The following is a 22,039-nucleotide window of genomic DNA, read 5'->3' as shown; positions in this document are numbered from 1 at the left end:
AGAGACCCGTCTTTCTCACGTGACCGCTGTTAACTTGCGTGCTAGCTTCTGACTCTTCCGAATTTCTACCCTGTGACGTCAGTCCCAGGTCTCTGATCACGCGCTCTAAGACTCAACTTGGGGGCCATTTAGGGGAGCCACAGCGGGCTGTTGCAAATTATACATTTCTAAATAATGCTAGGAATCTAAATAAAAAAAAATAAAAAAACTTCCATCAATCTGTCCTGGCAGAAAAAAAAAAAAATGCAAGGGAAAGCTAAATAGGCTGAATCTCAAGCTCCAGGGCAAGAAAAAAATGTGTTTCACCTGATGGATTGTCTTCGTAGATTTCTTGCCAAGCTCCAGAATTGGCAAAGGAAAGTCGATGCCAGGGATATTACCGTGTTTGAAAACCTTTCAGCTGTCCTTGACAAGAATGAATAAGATCGTCTGCTTGACCAATTACTTTAAACTGAAATCACTCAGCATCTGAGATCCTTGGAAAGTGAACTTAATATGTACTTCCCAGAATTCAAGGAGGAAGAAGGGAAGATGGTAAGGAATCCATTCTCTAGCACTCTAGATATTACTACCATTCCCAATGATGTTCAGGACGAGTTGCTTGATCTCAAAAATTATTCTGCTGCCAAAGATCTCTATGAAGAAAAATCTCTGAATGTATTTTGGTACTCAATGCATCAGTCATATCCAAAAGTCAGTGTGATTGCACTTCGACTACTCTTGCCTTTTTCAACTACCTATTTATGTGAGTCTGGTTTCTCCACCTTTCTACAAATCAAGAATAAGAGCCGGAACCGACTGCATGTGGATCCCAACATGAGATGTGCATTGTCAGTGACACAACCTCGGATTCGTCAACTGGATGAAAACAATGTCAGCCTTCCCACTGATGTGTGGTAAACTATGGAGACGTTAACAACTGAACTTTTTCCTAACGAAATTCAGGTTTGCTTGTGTCCGCTAGTCTTTTGTAGTCTAGTGATGTAAGTTAAGCATATCACAGAAATCCATAAAATACAAGATAATAATGAATGTCAACCTTGTAATAAAGCAAAGGTGTTCTCATCAACATTCATTTTTTTTTTTTACCCTTCTTGTCGGGGTGGGATTTGGGAGAAAAATCAAGAGGAGCCCCACGAATGTTGATAATTCATGAAGGGAGGAATGGAGAGAAAAAGGTTGAGAACCAACTGGACTAGGGCGAGCTTGTGGACCGAGATGAGTTGACCTGTCTATTCTATTGGCCTTGGTACTGTGCGGCTCATTAAGTGCTCATTAAAGTGCCCGGTTTCGCAAAACACAGTCTTTGGTTTCGTCTTTGTCTGTCTGTCCTGTCCTGAGACTGATTACATCACATTATCCATTACTCCGCTCGGCACAGTCACAAACACAGGTATTTCTGGCTGTCGGGCGTCCTAAGGGCACGGCGCAGCAATATATTCAGACTCGATCGAATGATTGCATTCAACGGTTTACCAGCGTTTCTTTTTCATAGATATATAGAGTTCTACTGTATTTACACTTGATATGGGTAACACAAGCTTGAAGAAATCAGTAAACGGGTAATGTAATGAAAAAGGTTGGGAACCATTGCTCTAGTCCAAAAGAGGTTGTTAGGAGGTGTGAAGTTGCACGTAGTGTTTGCCTCAGTAAACCCCGTTACTGTTGTGCAAGTTATTCCCGACGAGCTGTTATCTTATGGGCGCGTGTAGTGTTTACTGTAAGTTCTCGCTGAGCCTACATCGTGTTATTTATTCTATTTAAAATTTTTCCCCTTTTCCATTATAGTAGCGATCTGAAACAGATGCCAATGAAAGAAGAAAAGTCATATTCCAGTAAAAAAAAAAAATTTCAGACAGCCCTAAAATATAACTACAGTGATTTACTAAAGATTATATGTTTTTAAGATTGGGACAGTCTTGTGTAAGCTTCGTAATGGATTACCCTCCCCCGCCTTGCACTCGCCCAGAGCACCAATGTGCTCTAAGGAAGTGTCAACGAGGACCACAGCCTACTTGTACATTTCCTGAGGAAGTTGGACCAAGAAGGCTACCAATGAATCCCAGCCACATGTCTACTCAGGCAGCACGAAACTGGGTTCTGTGCCTGGCCATGAGCGTTGTATAATAAAGTTTCACACAAAGCTCTCTTCACACACAACATGCTGAAAGTACTCGCTGTGGTGAAGTACGGAATGGTAAAAATGAGAAAATATTCGGGCAAAAGGTTAAGCTAGCCTGGCCCGCGTGCTGACACTATTGACACCATTACTGAGCCACTTCCAAAGTAGAGAAGTATCATTTTCGACTGAACAAGTATTACTTTCCTTTGCCTCATCATGTAGTCGTTGTTAGAGGCGGTAATGGCACCACGTAATTATAATCAGAAGCCATTAAACCAAGGCTTGGTGTGGCTTGTAATATCTCCCTTGTTTCTGGCATCTGTCGCAACCACTATTCACATTCTGTGCCCACAGCAATATTCTGCAACGATTCATCACCATTAACTTTGTTCCTCAGACATATCAGCCGTTTTCTTGTTGTGTATTCCCCTAAATAAGTCCCCAGTAGAAGTTGTTCAGCCGCTAATATGGCCGCTTCAGCAACTTGAGCAAATGTCGTCTACTATAACCCACCTCCAGACAGATCACCCAGATCATGATTCGGATCACTCAGATGAGGAGGGTAAATCCAGGTCAAGATGTAAATAGAACACGGGCCGCGCAGCAAGGTCAGTGATCTGCAGAAACGGATCACGGTAAATAGAAGACGTCTTTAGCTACCTTGTTCCCGAGACTCCGCAGGGTCAGGATGAAGTCAGTTGGTGGTGTGGCATCGAGAGGGACAGACGCACGTGTTACCAGAATTGGCAGTGTCTTGATATCTTGTTGTTTAAGTTGCTTGGGTTGGCCGATATTAGAGGCCTGACTACCACACTCAGCGTTTCTCAGTGCATGTGAAAGTACTACCGCCAGTTCAGTCATGTTCGCTCATCTTTTTGGCATCCTTCATCTGACCAGGGTTGTTGGAGGACCACCTGGTCATATTCGTATTGTTCTGTCGTCTGCGTCAAGTTGACTCTTGTCTCGTGTGTCAAATGCAACTGGCCTTGTGGGTGTCTTGTCATATGCATATTTTTGTAGCCAGAGGTTAGTTCTTTGTTTTGTGCCGTCTTGTGCTCTGCCATTTCTCTTCTCTCCGCATCTGTCAATTTGTAGGGGACGAGGTCCGTCTTCTGAGAAAATTGAGACGAACTGAGCTCGGACCTGAGTACTGTAGTATTCTGGAGAGCAGTGGGTAGGCTGTATGCTCCCAGAATATTAAGCCTTTTTGTGTGAAGTTAGTTTTACCTGTTCCTCCCTATCACGTGTCTGTTAGAGTCCTTTTCAGCAGTTGGAGTAAGTCTAGAGTTATATTTTTCCTCAGCGTGTGAGGCAGGGGGTGGCGATCTGAGTCAGTAACTGTGTACGACCTACAAGTGACTTGGACTCGTCTGTTTCAGCCCCGCACTAGGATAATGGTGTACCCTATGGAAAGCTGACCGAGAGCGAATGGCAGCTGTTTAATGGGCTGGTACGTATTTGGGTCGTAACAAGGCGTTTATGTAAATATTACAAAAGTATATAGAAAGAAGGCGAAGAAGGTTGTGCAGCGTTTTATCTAGCAAATAAGGATACCCTAACGATAGAACACAGACCATACTTTCTAGTTTTGAAGAATGAAATTAATGTTGGTTGATAAAGATGAGGATGTCCAATGTGTATGTGAGACGTAGTTAAGTGCTAATAAACTTAATGAGCAAATTACTATTCTTAATTACAATGTTTTTAGGTGTGATAGTGGACTTGAATTTATGTTAATAATCGATTAAATATATATTTTTTTTCTATGTTAAGCGTACAGTAATTGGAGATATATATCTAAGTGTACGATGTAACAAGGTACCTGCTATCATTTTTGGTCGTGTATACAGACATCGTAAGGCAAAATGCTGAGTTGTTTGAGTGCCTACAAGATGTTTTTAGACAACTTTGTGTCAGCAAGAGATCTTTTTTATGTTTTAGGTGATTTTATGACGACTTAGGGGCCGTGAGGGAATAAATTAGGTGTTGTTATTCAAAATAACAAATTTCCACGATTGACTGAGGTCCTGACAATGGTTACTCCCACATCCTCCACATTGTTTGACCTGGTTTTTACTAATAATCCCAATTTAGTTTTAGAAAAGACTGTTATTCCACCAATAATAGTTGATCATGATTTGATCAGTATTGAATTAAATATTATTAATAAATTATCAGAGATCAAAACTTTTCGTCAGGTAGCAAATTATAATAAGGACGCATTGTGTGAATTACTAATTTCAGAACAAAAAAGTTTTAATAGAATTTTAGAGATGGACGATGTTAACGTGCAAGTTGTTATTTATAACGATAATTTGATCAAATGTTTGTACATATGTGTTTTTATAATCACCAAAGTAATTACAAGAATCTATGAATAAGCGGGATATGACATAAGGAACAAGATAAAAAACGACAGATCTAACATTTTTATTTTTGAACAATATTGTTATGATCACCAGGAACAGTACCAGGTCCTAAGTTATGGTCAACGGTTTTAAAGTTTACAAAAAATAACTGCATCTGGCACGCATACAAAGCAAGACTTTGTAAGACTTATAATAATTTAATACTATTTAAATTAACGCTTATACTATAACTTACATACTAAAACAAAACAAAAATGAAATAAAATTGAATAACTGAGGCTCCCTACTGCACTTAGAGAGATCACAGAAATACTTATCAATTCTTAATACTTGGAAGTGGTGAAGTAAGAACACAGTAAAGGTGGTGGTCCTGAGAAGGTCAGGAGTGGACTGCCTTTCCTCGGCCAAAGTAGCCCGTATGTTAATTACGGCTGGCTTTATGAACCGAATCCGAGAGAATCAAATGCAAACTCTAGAGAACTTCGAATAACCCTAATCAATAAGTAAGCAATCAAACCCCGAATAAGAAAAAATTACAACTAACAATCTTGATTAACCCTAACCAACGAGTGAGTCAACAAACGGACCTCAAATAACGTAACAATAACATAATAAACATGAATTACCTAGATTACGTATTCATAGGTACACTTATATAAATCACACTACCGTGCGTAACAATATGAAAGAAATCGAGTCAAATCCTTAATATGCTCCACTAAAAAAAATATTACATGAATAAGCTAAATAATTGTAAGATTAATTCTTCTGTCACATGGAACATCATTAAAGAATTAGTTTCTAATCAGAGAAGATGTTCAGATATATTTTGATATGATAACCCAAAATAAAAAGCTGAAGAATTTAACAGCTTTTTTGCCAATATTGGTAAAAAATACTCATGATTTAACTAAACCGGCTCTCACAAGTAATGACCTACTTTGTTTTAATTTATTTCCTATAAAATATGGCAACAGGAATGTGGAATACAGAGCTCAGCTGGTAGAAATTTACTCTAATTCTAACAATAAAAAACCTCAATGACACGTGCACTTGGCTCTGACGGCATTCAGTTTCATTTTATTGAGTCACTTTGTTTATTGTTTTTTATCTAATTTGTATCATTAATACATCATTTGTAACAGGAATGTTTCCTCAAGAATGGAAATACACCATTGTCATTCCAAATTAAAAAAGAAAGGACACAAAGAAAAATGTAAATAATTTTAGCTCCCATTTACCTGTCGTGCCTAAATTTGATGAAAAATAATCTCAAAATAACAATTAACATTCCTTTTACAAAATAATTATCTTTCCAACTCTCAGCATGGTTAAAGCCTAAGATATCGGCATCTTCAAGTTACAAAGGACACAAAGAAAAATGTAAATAATTTTAGCTCCCTTTTACCTGTCGTGCCTAAAATTGATGAAAAATAATCTCAAAATAACAATTAACATTCCTTTTACAAAATAATTATCTTTCCAACTCTCAGAATGGTTAAAGCCTAATATATCGGCATCTTCAAGTTACAAGAGATACCATAATCTATAGTATAATATAGTATATATAGTATAATATAGTATATATAGTATAATATAATATATAGTATAATATATAGTAGCACGAACAATAGGAAGGTATCTACTGACACTATGATTTATCCAAAGATTTTGACAGTGTATGCCACAATATTCTGATGTAGAAATGTGTACAACTTAATAATGACTTGTATTCCTGACCGTCTTGGAGATACGCCCAACATTTTTGACCTTTTCCCAACCTCTAATCCTTCCGGTTATGATGTCACCCTTTCTTCTCCGTTGGGCTCCTGCGATCACAATCTCATATCTGTATCTTGTCCTATCACTCCAACCCCTCCCCAGGATCCCCATAAGCGGAGGTGCCTCTGACGTTTTGCCTCTGCTAGTTGGGGGGACCTGAGGAGGTATTTTGCTGATTTTTCTTAGATTGACTACTGCTTCCGTGTCAGAGACCCGTCTCTGTGTGCTGAGTGCATAACAGAGGTGATAGTGTCTGGCAAGGAAGCGTACATTCCTCTTTCTCTCGACCTAAACCTTCCAAACCTTGGTTTAACACAGCCTGTTCTCGTACAATACATGATAGTGAGGTGGCCTACAAAAGGTACTTGAACCTTCTATCACCTGAATCTCATGTGGTTTATATTTCTGCCCAGAATCATGCCAAGTATGTTCTCCAACTAGCTAAAAACTCCTTCATCAAAAAAAAAAAAAAAAGCGTCAAAATTTTGCAAGATCTAACTCCCCTCGTGACTTCTGGCACCTAGCTAAAAACATCACCAATAACTTTGCTTCTTCATCTTTCCCTCCTTTATTCCAACCTAATGGCATCATTGCCATCTCATCTTTTTCTAAAGCTGAACTCTTCGCTCAAACCTTTCCTAAAAATTCTACCTTGGATGATTCAGGGCTTATTCTTCCCTGTCCTTCACACTCTGATCACTTCATGCCACCTATTAAAATCCTTCGCAATGATGTTTTCCATGCCCTCGCTTGCTTAAACCCTCGAAAGGCTTACAGACCTGATGGGGTCTTTCCTATTGTTCTCTGGAACTGTGTCTCCATGCTTGCACCTTGCCTAGTCAAACTCTTTCAATTCTGTCTGTCAGCATCTACCTTTCCTTCTTGCTGGAAGTTTGCCTAAATCCAGCCTGTTCCTAAAAAAGGGTGATCGTTGTAATTCCTCAAACTACCCTTCCATTGATTTAATTTCCTGCCAATCTAAAGTTTTTAAAAATACCCTCAACAGAAAGGTTCTTAAACATCTATCACTTCACAACCTTCTATGTGATCTATGTATGGGTTCCATCAAGGCCGCTCTACTGGTAATCTGGCTTTCTTTGCCGAGTCTTGGTCATCCTCTTTTAGAGATTTCGGTGAAACTTTTTCTGTTGCCTTAGACATATCAAAAAGCTTTTGATAGAGTCTGGCAAAAAGATTTGATTTCCAAGCCACCCTCCTACGGCTTCTATCCTCTCTGTAACTTCATCTCTAGTTTGCTTTCTGACCATTCTATTGCTACTGTGGTAGACGGTCACTGTTCTTCTAAATCTATTAAGAGTAGTGTTCTTCAGGGTTCTGTCCTATCACCCACTCTCTTCCTATTATTCATCATTGATCTTCTAAACCAAACTTCTTGTCTAATCCTGTGCTGATCACACTACCCTGCACTTTTCCACGTATTTTCGTAGACGTCCAACCCTTCAGGAAATAAACAGTTCACGCAGGGAAGCCACAGAACGCCTGACTTCTGTTCTCTCTAAAATTTCTGATTGAGGTAGAGCAAACTTAGTATTGTTCAATGACTCAAAAACTCAGTTCCTCCATCTATCAACTCGACACAACCTTTCAGACAACTATCCCCCTCTTCTTCAAGGAGACTCAACTGTTCCCCTCTTCTACACTGAACATCCTCGGTCTGTCCTTTACCTATAATCTAAACTGGAAACTTTACATCCTATCTCTAGCTAAAACAGCTTCTATGAAGTTAGGCGCTCTGAGACGTCTCCTCCAGTTTTTCTCACCCTTCCAGCTGCTAACTCTGTACAGGGGCCTTATCCGTCCATGTATGGAGTATGCTTCACAGCTCTGGTGGGGTTCCACTCATACCGTTGGTCTAAGCAGGGTACAATAAAAAGCTTTCCATCTCTTCAACTCCTCTCCTCTTCAGCCTCTTTCTCATCGCCGCAATGTTGTACCTCTTGCTATCTTCTACTGCTATTTTCATGCTAATTGCTCTTCTGATCTTGCTAACTGCATGCCTATTCCCTCTCCCGCGGCTTCACCGCACAAGACTTTCTTCTTTCTCTTACCCATATTCTGTCCACCTCTCTAATGCAAGAGTTAACCAGTATTCTCAATCATTCACCCCTCTCTCTGGTAAACTCTGGAACTCCCTGCCTGCTTCTTTATTTCCACTGGCCTTTGACTTGAATTATTTTAAGAAGGAGGTTTCTAGACACTTATCCAGTATTTTTACTAACGCTTTCTACTCAGTGCGGGGACCGGCACCTCAGTGGGCTATTTTTTTATTTATTTTTCTTATTTATTTGTTTATTCTACTTTTTTTTTTTTTTTTCAATTTTGTTGCCCTTGGCCGGTGCCCCTCCAACATAAAAAAAAAATAGTTCAGTTGCTACCTTACTATAACAGAATTCAATCCGTAAAAAATAATAAGATCATTTCCAGTAAAATAAGTATAGGTTTTGGGGTCCCTCAGGGTTCGATATTGGGTCCATTTTTATTCAGTATATATGTTAATGACATGGTAAATTACATATCTGAACGTACTTTGATTCAATATGCAGATGACTCACAATTCCTCCACCAGAATTTTCTGTCAATCCGTAAAAATTAATAAGATCATTTCCAGTAAAATAAATATAGGTTTTGGGGTCCCTCAGGGTTCGATATTAGGTCCATTTCTATTCAATATATATGTTAATGACATCGTAAATTACATATCTGAACGTACTTTGATTCAATATGCAGATGACTCACAATTCCTCCACCAGAATTTTCTGTCAAACGTGGCTGAGTCGGTTGAAGAAACTGAAGCCACGTTGTCCCAAGTCAAATCATATTTCCTCGGGAATGGGTTAATGGTTAATCCCAGCAAAAAAACAATGTATTTTTATTGGCAATATGTCCCTTTCCTCACGCATGCCAGATAATATAATTATAAAATTTGATGGCATCAGCATTGATCCAAGTACTTGTAAAATATTTGGCTTACACATGGACCGTTTTGTGAATTCAGATACCCACATAAATAACTAAATAAAAAGGTTATAGGTCGCTAACATTTTTCTTTTTTTTATGTAGGAGGGACACTGGCCAAGCGCAACAAAAATCCAATAAAAAAAATGCCCACTGAAATGCCAGTCCCATAAAAGAGTCCAAAGCGGTATTCAAAAATTGAAGGATAAGTGTCTTGAAACCTCCCTCTTGAAGGAATTCAAATCATAGGAAGGTGGAAATACAGAAGCAGGCAAGGAGTTCCAGAGTTTACCAGAGAAAGGGATGAATGATTGAGAATTCTGGTTAACTCTTGCGTTAGAGAGGTGGACAAAATAGGGATGAGAGAAAGAAGAAAATCTTGTGCAATGAGGCCGCGGGAGGAGGGGAGGCATGCAGTTAGCAAGATCAGAAGAGCAGTTAGCATGAAAATAGCGGTAGAAGACAGCTAGATATGCAACATTGCAGCGGTGAGAGAGAGGCTGAAGACAGTCAATTAGAGGAGAGGAGTTGATGAGACGAAAAACCTTTGATTCCACCCTGTCTAGAAGAGCAGTATGAGTGGAACCCCCCAGACATGTGAAGCATACTCCATACATGGACGGATAAGGCCATTGTATAGAGTTAGCAGCTGGGGGGGTGAGAAAAACTGGCGGAGACGTCTCAGAACACCTAACTTCATAGAAGCTGTTTTAGCTAAAGGTGAGATGTGAAGCTTCCAGTTCAGATTATAAGTAAAGGACAGACCGAGGATGTTCAGTGTAGAAGAGGGGGACAGTTGAGTGTCATTGAAGAAAAGGGGATAGTTGTCTGGAAGGTTGTGTCGAGTTGATAGGTGGAGGAATTGAGTTTTTGAGGCATTGAACAATACCAAGTTTGCTCTGCCCCAATCAGAAATTTTAGAAAGATGAGAAGTCAAGCGTCCTGTGGCTTCCCTGCGTGAAATATATTAATCGACTTAATTCACACCGCATACTTTCTCTCTCTCTCTCTCTCTCTCTCTCTCTCTCTCTCTCTCTCTCTCTCTCTCTCTCTCTCTCTCTCTCTCTCTCTCTCTCTCTCTCCCACTTCTCCACTTTCCCATCCCTCGCTTTTTCCTCATTTCCTCCTCTCCCTTCTCTTTTCCTCCCTTCCTTTCTTCCTCCTTTCATTCAGCACGCGCGGTTTGAGCTCTTCAGAGTCATTCATGACGTCTCTTGACTCATCAACACACACACACACACACACACACGCACACACACACACACATATGAGGGGATAAATGCATGCGAAAATTTAATCAATCCTCTCTTTGCTGTATTTTTTCTTTTTCTTTTTAGTTAGTTTAGTTAATCTTCGTTTCCTATGAATTCATTCTTGTCTTCTCTTTCGAGAGAGATAATTTGTGGGGCTTTTTCTGAATTTCTTTTGCATTGTTCTGCTTCCTATGTGCAGGAAGTAAAGAAGAGAGTAAGATGAACTAAGAGTGAGAGTGATGTGAGAAGGTAAGGGTGAAAGAAAGATGAAATAAGAGAGTGAGGATGATGTGAGGAAGAGTGAGAGTGAGGATGATATAAAAATAAGAGTTAGAGGAAATAATGTGTCGAGCTCTAGGTGATGGTGAAGGTATCTTTTCTTCCTATTTCTTCCACCTTTTCCTCATGTGATAAGGGAAATAGGCTTGCATCCTCTCATCTCTAAAAAGCACCGTCACATTAACACCAATTTTTTTTTTTTTTTCACTGCTGTTTACATGGTCTTATGGTCAGTTCATGGTCTTATAACAATCACCAGTGTTTTGCATTTCGTCATCAGTGTTTGCATTTTTAAGAGCATAAAAAAAAAAAAAAGGAAACTACAAGAAGCCGTCAAGCCTACACATGACAATTTATGTATGAAGCACATCTACCTAATTTCAGCTATCATCTCGTCCACAAACTTGTCTAATTTTCTTTGAAGCTTGCTAATGACTTGGCGCTAAAAGGAATCTGATAACTAAGCCTACTCCATTCATCCATTATTTTATTTGAAAACCAATTCCTCTTACTTTATTTTATTTTATTTATTTATTTATCATTTACTTAGTTATTTATGTTATTTATTTATCTTATTTTATTTATTTATCTTATTTTTATTTATTTATTTATTTTATCTATTTATTTATTTATTTTATTTTTTTTTTTATTAAGCTTAAATCCATTATTTCTTCTCGGAGGTTTTCATGTCTGAAGCCAAACCTTAGTTATCTCATGCCAAGAGATGATCATTACTGCTACACACTGTGAATGCAATGAATCATCCTCGGCGGTTACGTCCCTCAGAGGAGTTCCTGAAAAAGAACATGCCAAGCCACACCCGTCTCTGGGTCCACCAAGGTCCTGCCTCAACAAAAGATTCTGCTTCTCGATGAGCCAACTAGAAAGTGCTCAGGTTATTATTATTATTATTATTTATTTATTTATTTTTTTTTTTTTTACGTAAAAGAAGCTCTAGCCAAAGGCAACAAAAAGAAAAGTAAAAAAAAAAAAAAGGCCCGCTGAGGTGCCAAACATTGAAGAAATAAGACAGAATGATTGGAAAAGTGTCTTGAGACACTCTTGAAAGCGCCCAAGTCACAGAAAAGGTAGGCGCACACTTGTTCGCATCGTACGGACGGCACGCATCGTACGCATCGGATTTTAGTATTCTTTACATTATTTCAAATGGGTCTGCGCGCATTTGACCGCGTCGTACGCATCGGACATCGGCAATGCCGACGAGGATCCCCGAAAGAGCATTCAATCCGATGCGTACGAACGATGCGGATGGAGTATGTCCTTCCAGAGAGAGCTCAGCTTCACAACTGCGGGTGGTGAATGGTCCAATGCCGACAATGTGCGCAGAAAATCCGATCCGTCCGATGCGTGCCGTCCGTACGATGCGGACCAATGTGCGCTGACCCCAAAAACAATCCGATGAGTACGATGCGTGCCGTCCGTACGATGCGAACAAGTGTGCGCCTACCTAAAGGGGGAAATACAGAAGCAGGCACTGACTTCTAGAGTTTGCAGGAAAAAAATATGAATAATTAAGTATTCTTAATTATTCATATTTTTTTCCTGGTTGACTTTTGCATAGAGAGGTGGACAGAATAGGGGTGAAAGAAAGTAAAGTCTTGTGCAGCGAGGTCGTGGGAGGAAGTGAGGCATGGAGTTAGCAAGATCTGGAGAACAATTAGCGTGAAAATAGCGATAAAAGATAGCAAGAGATACAACACTGTTGCAGAGAGAGAGAGAGAGAGAGAGAGAGAGAGAGAGAGAGAGAGAGAGAGAGAGAGAGAGAGAGAGAGAGAGGCTGAAAACAATTAGACGAGAGTTGATAAGATGAAATTCTTTTGATTCCACTCTTTCGAGCTAATTTGGTTCATCTGCGACTGACAAGACATCCAATTATGGCCGAAGAGGGAGTGTCTGCCAATCTGTCACAGCCGGGGAGGGCAGACGAATGGCAGCGCTCAATAAACTTAATTTTCAGAAAGGTGACAAAGAGTAAATGACAGAAAAGGTGCTATGGTCGTAATGTGACAGCAACTTCACTTATTCACGATTTTTTTTTCTCTATAACTCATTTCCATGCCCTTTTCCAAATATGATAAGGATTTCATTTTCTTATCCTTTTCTTCCTTCTTTGACTTATTCCTTCTTCGTCCTTAATTTTCTCTCCCTCTTGCCAGTTCTCTTCTTGCACCCTTTACAACTTTACAACAGTTTCTCCTCCTTCCTCTCCCATTCCAGCCACACTTCTCTCTCCTCATGTCTCTTCTTCTATCCTTTACTACCCTTTCCTTTTCCTGTCTTCTCTCGTCGCTTCAACACCGACTCTTCCTTTCTCTTCCTCCATCCTATACAACCCGTTCCCCCCTTTCACTTCCTATCCCTTCTCACCACCTTCCCCTCCTCTCGTCATGCATTCTTTACCACCCTTTCCTCTCCTTCCTTCCGTTTTCCCTCCATGCCTCTCCCTCCTCCTCCTCCTCCTCCTTCTCCTCCTCCTCCTCCTCCTCCTCCTCCTCTCCCTTTTCCCCTCACCTCCAAGAGTCGGGAAGCCCTCGCCTAGCCTAATCAAACACTAGCCAGGTGTGTGGGACTTCTTCCGTGCTTGAGGTTCATTCAACTATGGCTCTGTTTGGCAAGTTTTTGTTGCCTTGTATTCAGTTTGCTTGTGGGGAATTATGTTGTGTTTGTGTTTGCGTTGAATTTGAGTTATATTGTTGGTGATGTTGTGTTGCTGTGTAGTGTTGTGTTGTGTTCGGTTGGCTTTATATTATTTTATCGGCGATGTTGTGTTGTGCTGTATTAAGTTAATGTTGTCTTGAACCGTTGTTTTGTTGATTATATATATATATATATATATATATATATATATATATATATATATATATATATATATATATATATATATATATATATATATATATATATATATATATATATATATATATATATATATATATATATATATATATATATATATATATATATATATATATATATATATATATATATATATATATATATATATATATATATATATATATATATATATATATATATATATATATATATATATATATATATATATATATATATATATATATATATATATATATATATATATATATATATATATATATATATATATATATATATATATATATATATATATATATATATATATATATATATATATATATATATATATATATATATATATATATATATATATATATATATATATATATATATATATATATATATATATATATATATATATATATATATATATATATATATATATATATATATATATATATATATATATATATATATATATATATATATATATATATATATATATATATATATATATATATATATATATATATATATATATATATATATATATATATATATATATACATATATATATATATATATATATATATATATATATATATATATATATATATATATATATATATATTATCTAAAATTACAGGGTAAGTGTCTTGTAACCTTCCTTTTGAAAGAATTTAAGTCATAGGAACGGAGAAATACAGGAGCATCAGAGAGTTCCAAGGGTACGGCGGCTATCGTAGTCTTATTAGTTAAGTTTAATAGTGATGCCCAGTAAGTTATGAAGTGTCTTCCATCTGGATTGTTATGGTTGAAAGGAAATTACTTATGTCACATGAGTATAACAGATTTTTAAAAAAGAGAAAAATAGCGATTTCAATCAGGTTTTTTTTCCCCTTTTTTCTAAAGATTTAATAAATATACTGAATGCATTGCCACGTAATTGTGAGACGTTGGAGGTGAAAAATATCAATAAAAACATAACAGTGCATAACATAATGTAAGAAGATTATTTTATTCATCATGCATTATTCTATAAGACTGCTTACATTGCCTGCCTTTGTGATACCTTAGCCAGCATATTGCACAGAATAAACCAAAGGAATATAACCAGTCGCCAACCAGTAGCATTACACTCGCTTCTAATCCTCATGAGCTGAACATTATCAGTCCACATAATACTAGTGTTAGTGCGGAGTCATTAAGTAGCTATAAAAGATTAAGCAAATAAATGAACGAGGATGATAGGTGGAAAAAGGCAGATTTGTTTCATGCAGGGACTGCCACGTGTGGCCCTGATGGCTTCCTGTAGCTTCCTTTATGTTCTCATGTTCTTATGTACTTAACTTACTTCGTGAACAATAGATGATAGGCAATTAGTGATTTTATGTTAACTTGATGTACACAGACGTGTCTAATATATACTCCTCCTGTGATTCCTTAATTCATGTGTACTATATCAAATCCAGTTAATATATTGATAGCATGTTCTGAATTTAGTTTTTTGTGAGGCGCTCCAGGTTATTTAAAACATAAAAACATAAGAACATAATAAAACAAGGGAAGCAGCAAGAAGCCGTCAGGACTACGCGTGGCAGTCCCTCCATGAAGTACGCCTACCTACTTTTACCTATCATCCCTATCAGTAATCAGGATAGGACAAGAAGTACTGGATTCCAGCTTGATAAAGCTACACTTAAAAATAAATAGGAAGGAGTTGGTTCCCAAATAGAAAGGCAGATGAATGGAAGAGATTCAGTAATCTGATTGTCAGTGCTGAGTCATTAGGGAGCTTCAAAGGAAGATCAGACATATTTATGGATGAGGATGATAGGTGGAAATAGATGAGTATGTTTCAAGCTAAGACTGTCACGTGTAGACTTGAGGGCTTCTTGCAGCTTCCTTTATTTCCTTATGTTCTTATATCTTCTTAAAATATGAATATGTAACAAACAAATGTGTGTGTGTGTGTGTGTGTGTTTATTTATTTGTATTATTTTAGGGATAATCTTTTGACCGAAAAAAAAAAGAATAATATATATATATATATATATATATATATATATATATATATATATATATATATATATATATATATATATATATATATATATATATATATATATATATATATATATATATATATATATATATATATATATATATATATATATATATATATATGGCAGGGATTCTAGAGTTTGCTATTAAACGGAAGAGTGAAGATACTAGTTAATTCTTACGTTATTAAGAGCACGGTGATACATGTAAATAGAAAGTTTTGCACAGCGTTTATCAGTCTTTCGCTTCTCTTCCATCGATCTTGCTGTCTTTTTTCATCTACTCTGCACAAGACTTTCTACTTTCTCTCACCCCTATTTTGTCCACCCCCGTAATGCAAGAATTAACCATGTTCGCAACATTTCATCCCTTTCACTGGTAAACTCTGGAACTCTGCATACGTCTGTATTTCACCTTTTCTATAACATGAATTCTTTTAACAGAGAGGTTTCAAAGAGGAGGAGGCAGTAGGCACCTCCCGAAACTATAATTACTCCCAGTAAGGTTTAAAAGCACTGGATCAGGGGGTGCTGTGACCTCATTGAATGTTTCCTTTTGTGTCTCACAACACAAGGGGGCAGTCACAGCCTGCCCTCTAAAGATAACTCTCTTCCTTCACACAAAACTACAAGCACCTAATTACACAAATACACATCCTTCACTCAAAATTTTAAAAATATGGCGACTCCTACACCACCCTTGGAGTCTCCATCTGGGGGAGGGGACCACAAATGTCCCCAAGTCAGACTTCTCTTCCGGTATCGACCCTAAGTGTCTTGACAACCCCCTCAACATTTTCTTCATTAGCTTCTGCAACATTCGCTATCTTACATCTAATTTTCAATCTGTAGAACACCATATCTCCTTTACTAAGCCTCATCTTCTTTTCCTCACTGAAACACAGGTGTCTGAGGCAACTCACAGTTTCCCATTTTCTGTTCCCTCTGACTTTCTCTATCCTCATTTTCAATCCAAAGCTGGATGTTGCGTCTATGTGCACAACGATTTAACCTTCTCTCGTGCCCACTCTCTTGAATATTTTGAGTTTTCGATCATCTCGCTACGACTGCGGAGTCATTCTCAAACTAAATTTATCTGTGCTGTATACATCTCACCTAATTCATTTGACTGTAAGAAATTCTTTGACTACTTAACTTCCAAAGGGGAGCACATTCTGACTCTCTTTCCTTTTGCAGAGATCTCCATTCTTGGAGACTTCATTGTTCACCACCAGCTTTCCTCTCCCTTCACTGACCATCCTTGTGAACTACCCTTTAACTTTGCTATCCTCCACGACCTAGACCAGTTGGTGCAACACCCTACTCGTATTCCTGACCGTCTTGGAGATACGCAAAACATTCTTGACCTTTTCCTAACTTTTAATCCTATTTTGCTTATGTTGTTACCCTCTCTTAGCCGTTGGGTTTCTCCGATCACAATCTCATATCTGCATCTTGTCCTATCACTCCAATCCCTCCTCAGGATCTCCGTAAGGGGAGGTGCCTTTAGCGTTTTGCCTCTGGTAGTTGGGGACCTGAGGAGGTGGTATTTTGATGATTTTCCTTAGAATGACTACTGCTCCCGTATCAGAGACCCGTCTCTGTGTGCCGAGCGTATAGCAAAGGTAATAGTGTCTGGCATGGAGGCGTACATTCCTCACTCTTTTTCTCGACCTAAACCTTCCAAACTTTGGGTTAACACAGCCTGTTATCGTGCTATACATAATAGAGAGGTGACCCACAAAGGGTACTTGAGCCTTCTATCACCTGAATCTCATGCGCTTTATATTTCTGCCCTTAACCATGCCAAGTCTGTTCTCCAACTAGCCAAAAACTATTTCATTAATAGAAACTGTCAAAATCTTTGAAGATCTAACTCCCCTCGTGACGTCTGGCACCTAGCCAAAAACATCTCCAAAAACTTTGCTTCTTCTTCTTTCCCCTCTTTATTTTTAACATGATGGCACCACTGCTATCGCATCTATCTCTAAAGCTGATCTCTTCGCTCAAACCTAAAAACTGTACCATGGATGATTCAGGGCTTGTTCCTCCTTTTCCTCCACACTCTGACTACCTCATGCTACCTATTAAGATTCTTCGCAGTGATGTTTTCCATGCCCTCGCTGGCCTAAACCCTCGGAAGGCTTAAGGATCTGATGGAACTGATGGTGTCCTTCCTATTTTTCTCCGAAACAGCCCCTCCGTGCTTGCACCCTGCCTATTCAAACCCTTTCAGCTCTATCTAGCAACATCTACCTTTCCTTCTTGCTGGAAGTTTAATTACATTAAGCCTGTTCCTAAAAAGGGTGACCGTTCTAATCTCATAAACTACCGTCCTATTGTTTTAATTTCCTGCTTATCTAAAGTTTTTAATCTATCCTCAACAGGAAAATTCTTAAGCAAAACCTTCTATCTGATAGCCAGTATGGGTTACGTCAAGGCCACTTTACTGGTGATCTTCCAGTGAAACTTTTACTGTTGCCTTATACATGTCAAAAGCTTTTGATAGAGTCTGGCACAAAGCTTTGATTTCCAAATTACCCTCCTATGGCTTCTATCCTTTTCTCTGTACCTTCATCTCAAGTTTCCTCTCTGATCATTTTATTGCTACTGTGGTAGACGGTCACTGTTCTTCTCCTAAATCTATTAACAGTGGTGTTCCTCAGGGTTCTGTCCTGTCACCCGCTCTCTTCCTATTATTCATCAATGATCTTCTAAACCAAGCTTCTTGTCCTATCCACTCCTATGCAGATGATACCACCCTGGACTTTTTCACGTCTTTTCTTAGACGTCGAACCCTTCAGGAAGTAAAACAGTTCATGCAAGGAAGCCACAAAACGCCTGACTTCTGATCTCTCAAAAATTTCTGAAAGGGACAGAGTAAATCTAGTATTATTCATTGCCTCAAAAACACAGTTCCTCCATCTATCAACTCGACACAACCTTCCAGATAACTATTCCCTTCTCTTTAATAAGACTTGACTGTCTCCCTCTTCTACACTGAACATCTTCGGTCTGTCCTTTACTTATAATCTAAACCGGAAACTTAACATCTCATCTTTAGCAAAAACAGCTTCTATGAAGTTAAGTGTTCTGAGACGTCTCCTCCAGTTTTATTCACCCTTCCATCTGCTAATTCTGTACAAGGGCCTTATCCGTCCATGTATGGAGTATGCTTGACATGTCTTGGGGGGGGTGTTCCGCTCATACTGTTCTTCTAAACAGGGTGCAATAAAAAAGCTTTTCGTTTCATCAACTCCTCTCCTCTAACTGATTGTCTTCAGCCTCTTTCTCATTGCCGCAATGTTGCATTTTTGGCTGTCTTCTATTGTTATTTTCATGCTAACTGCTCTTCTGATCTTGCTAAATGCTTGCCTCCCCTCCTCCCGCGCCCTCACTGCCCAAGACTTTCTTCTTTCTCTCATTCCTATTATGTCCACCTCTCTAATGCAAGAGTTAACCAGTATTCTCAATCATTCATCTCTTTCTCTGGTAAACTCTGGAACTCCTTGCCTGCTTCTTTATTTCCATCTTCCTATGACTTGAACTTCTTCAAGAGGGAGGTTTGAAGACACTTATTCTTTAATTTTTCATTACGGCTTTGAACCCTATTCGGGGACCGACATCTCAGTGGGCCTTTTTTTTTTTTTTTTTTTTTGTTCCCTTGGCTGGTGTCTCTCCTACATAAAAAAAAAAAAAAAGACACTTCTTCAATTCTGGATAATCCTTTTGGCTCTTTTTTTTAGTGTGCTTGTTTTATACATATATTTTAATTTTTTGTAGCTACTATCCAGTACCTTTCTTACATAAAAAGGAACGAGAAAAATACGGTTAGGTTAGGTTAGCATTTATTTAACAGAAAACAACGTGAATTGACACACTCCTGAGGTGAGTAGTAGAGGGGATGGTAGAGTAGTGCTGCTCCTCTTCCTAGTGGTAACCTTCGCGGGAGAGAAGAGAGGCATTAGAGAGGTGGTGGGGGTATAATTAATTAGATCACCGCGGAAAAGGAGTCACGGTGCTTGGACTAGGAGAGAGTGACTATTAATTCAGAAATGGATGGTAACGAATCAAGTGGGCGTGAAATGGCGGTAGTGATGGTGGTAGCGGCGGTGGCTATCAGGCATGAATGTTGGTTGATGGAGTTATTGAGGCAGCGAGACGAAACATGGAGGTCAGGGGAGAAAGTGTGAGTCACGTGACCGTAAGACGCGAGAGAGGAGAGAGAGAGAGAGAGAGAGAGAGAGAGGAGAGGAGAGAGGAGGAGAGAGAGAGAGAGAGAGAGAGAAGAGAGAGAGAGAGAGAGAGAGAGAGAGAGAGAGAGAGAGAGAGAGAGAGAGAGAAAGAGAGAGAGAGAGAGAGAGAGAGAGAGAGAGAGAGAGAGGAGAGAGAGAGAGAGGGAAAGAGAGAGAGAGAGAGAAAGAGAGAGAGAGAGAGAGAGAGAGAGAGAGAGAGAGAGAGAGAGAGAGAGAGAGAATTGAATGATGATAAGGATGTACAGTAGATGGGTGTACACAATTTTATTGTTGATACCGTCAAAGAATAATGGAATGGTGGTATGTATGTACGTTATAATACGTAACAGCAAATATTACAAAATTTAGGATGTGTAGTAAACACTTGGGGAAGTATGGTGATAGTGTCTGGCGAGGCCAGCTAGAGTGGGTGTGGGTATAAGGCACTGTGATATTTAATCACTCACACACTGAAAACCAGAGAGCGAGAGGTGGACACACACACACACACACACAGAGAGAGAGAGAGAGAGCGATTACTCACCATACCCGCCACCATGGCCCTTCCCGTAGCCGCCGCCGCCATGGCCGTAGCCGCCGCCGCCATGGCCGTAGCCGCCACCGCCATGGCCGTAGCCACCACTATGACCGTAGCCGCCGCCGTGACCATAGCCGCCTCCGTGGCCCTTCCCGTAGCCGCCTCCGCCGTAGCCGCCACCCCCATGACCATAACCGCCTCCATGGCCTTTCCCATACCCACTGCCACCATGCCCCTTGCCGTAGCCGCCGCCACCGTGACCCTTGCCATATCCGCCTCCGCCATGACCGTAACCGCCGCCGCCATGACCGTACCCTTTGCCGTAGCCGCCGCCGCTGTGACCCTTGCCGTAACCACCTCCGCCATGCCCGTAGCCGCCGCTGTGCCCTTTGCCATATCCCCCACCGCCGCCATGACCGTAGCCGCCGCCACTATGTCCATATCCTCCTCCACCATGTCCCTTCCCGTAGCCTCCGCCGCCATGTCCTTTTCCATAGCCGCCGCCGCCGTGTCCTTTTCCATATCCTCCTCCATGACCTTTACCGTAGCCGCCGCCGCCGTGAGCCTTCCCGTAGCCGCCACCACCGTGTCCTTTTCCGTAGCCGCCGCCGCCGTGCCCGTAGCCGCCGCTATGTCCATACCCACTACCGCCGTGGCCGTAGCCTCCTCCGGGCATGGCCAGTGACAGGGCGGCCAGCACCAGCAGGGCCAGCAGGACCAGGCGCTACGGGGGGAAGAAGGAAAGAAGGGATTAATGCAGGTTTTATTTAGTATAGGTGGATGTTGTTGCCTATGTCGTGGATGTCGTAATAGTAATAATTGTAGTAGTGGCAAATAGTAGTAGTTGTTGTTGAAGCAAAATTGCTGGGGAACTTATCCTTGATCGCGATGAAGAGGAAGTGAAGATTGTTTGATGCTTGCAATGTTAAGTTAAGCACAGCGCGAAAAGACATTGAGAAGAAGCAGAGTTTTGTGCAACTCCCAGCAAAAGAATGAAATGAAAGCACTTAGATGATCAGCACCGGAAGTAGCGAAGACAGCTGAGTCATTAGGGAGCTTCAAAAGAAGATTAGACAAGTTAGTGGATGAGAATGATAGGTGGAGGTATTGGAAGGTAAGTTTCGTACAGGAACTGCTACGTGTAGACCTGACGACTTCTTGCAGTTTCCTTTATTTTCTTATGATCTTGTGTTCTTAAAGAAATGTGACACTAAAATTGACTATGTGAGACTGAAGATATTCATTTAAAAGAAGAGCCTTTGACTCTTTCCTATTTACAAAAATGCGCCATTAATTTTTCAGACGTTCAGGTTTTTTTTTTTTTTTCAGGGCTGGGAAGAAATATATAAGGGATGTTGTTTTGAAAAGGAACTGCATTACTCCAAACCTAACTTAACCTAACCCACAGATGAAAACGCTAATGTTATTCCATGCAGGACTACCCGAAGTGAGTTATGGACGGTACAGAACGTCTGACTTTTACAGGAATTAGTGAAGCGAGAGGTGAGTTGAGATGTGAACTTTCCCAACAATGACGCGCAGCAAGCGGGGAACGTGCTAAAGACC

At 39.6% G+C, this 22,039-nt stretch overlaps 2 protein-coding genes across 2 annotated transcripts in view; one reads left to right on the top strand and one right to left on the bottom strand.

The window, feature by feature from the left end:
- The first annotated feature begins 495 nt into the window (after nt 1-495).
- LOC135110097 (zinc finger BED domain-containing protein 5-like) lies at nt 496-900 on the top strand. The gene has a single exon (XM_064022050.1). It carries the CDS (start codon nt 496-498, stop codon nt 898-900), a length of 405 nt encoding a protein of 134 aa, XP_063878120.1.
- Nucleotides 901-19,531: 18,631 nt separating this feature from the next.
- LOC135110738 (uncharacterized) overlaps nt 19,532-22,039 on the bottom strand; it is a 3,734-nt gene continuing 1,226 nt past the window's right edge. The window contains exons 2-3 of the mRNA XM_064023361.1: nt 20,480-21,197; nt 19,532-19,641 (exon numbers count right to left, since the gene is read on the bottom strand). Coding sequence (XP_063879431.1) covers nt 19,631-19,641; nt 20,480-21,197 — 729 coding nt within the window. The 3' untranslated portion in view covers nt 19,532-19,630. The remainder of the gene's footprint in view (nt 19,642-20,479; nt 21,198-22,039) is intronic.

The sequence above is a fragment of the Scylla paramamosain genome, chromosome 20 (assembly GCF_035594125.1).
Source record: "Scylla paramamosain isolate STU-SP2022 chromosome 20, ASM3559412v1, whole genome shotgun sequence".
Lineage (NCBI taxonomy): Eukaryota > Metazoa > Arthropoda > Malacostraca > Decapoda > Portunidae > Scylla > Scylla paramamosain.
Note: the sequence above shows the minus strand (reverse complement) of the source record. Positions and strands in the feature narration are given on the sequence as shown.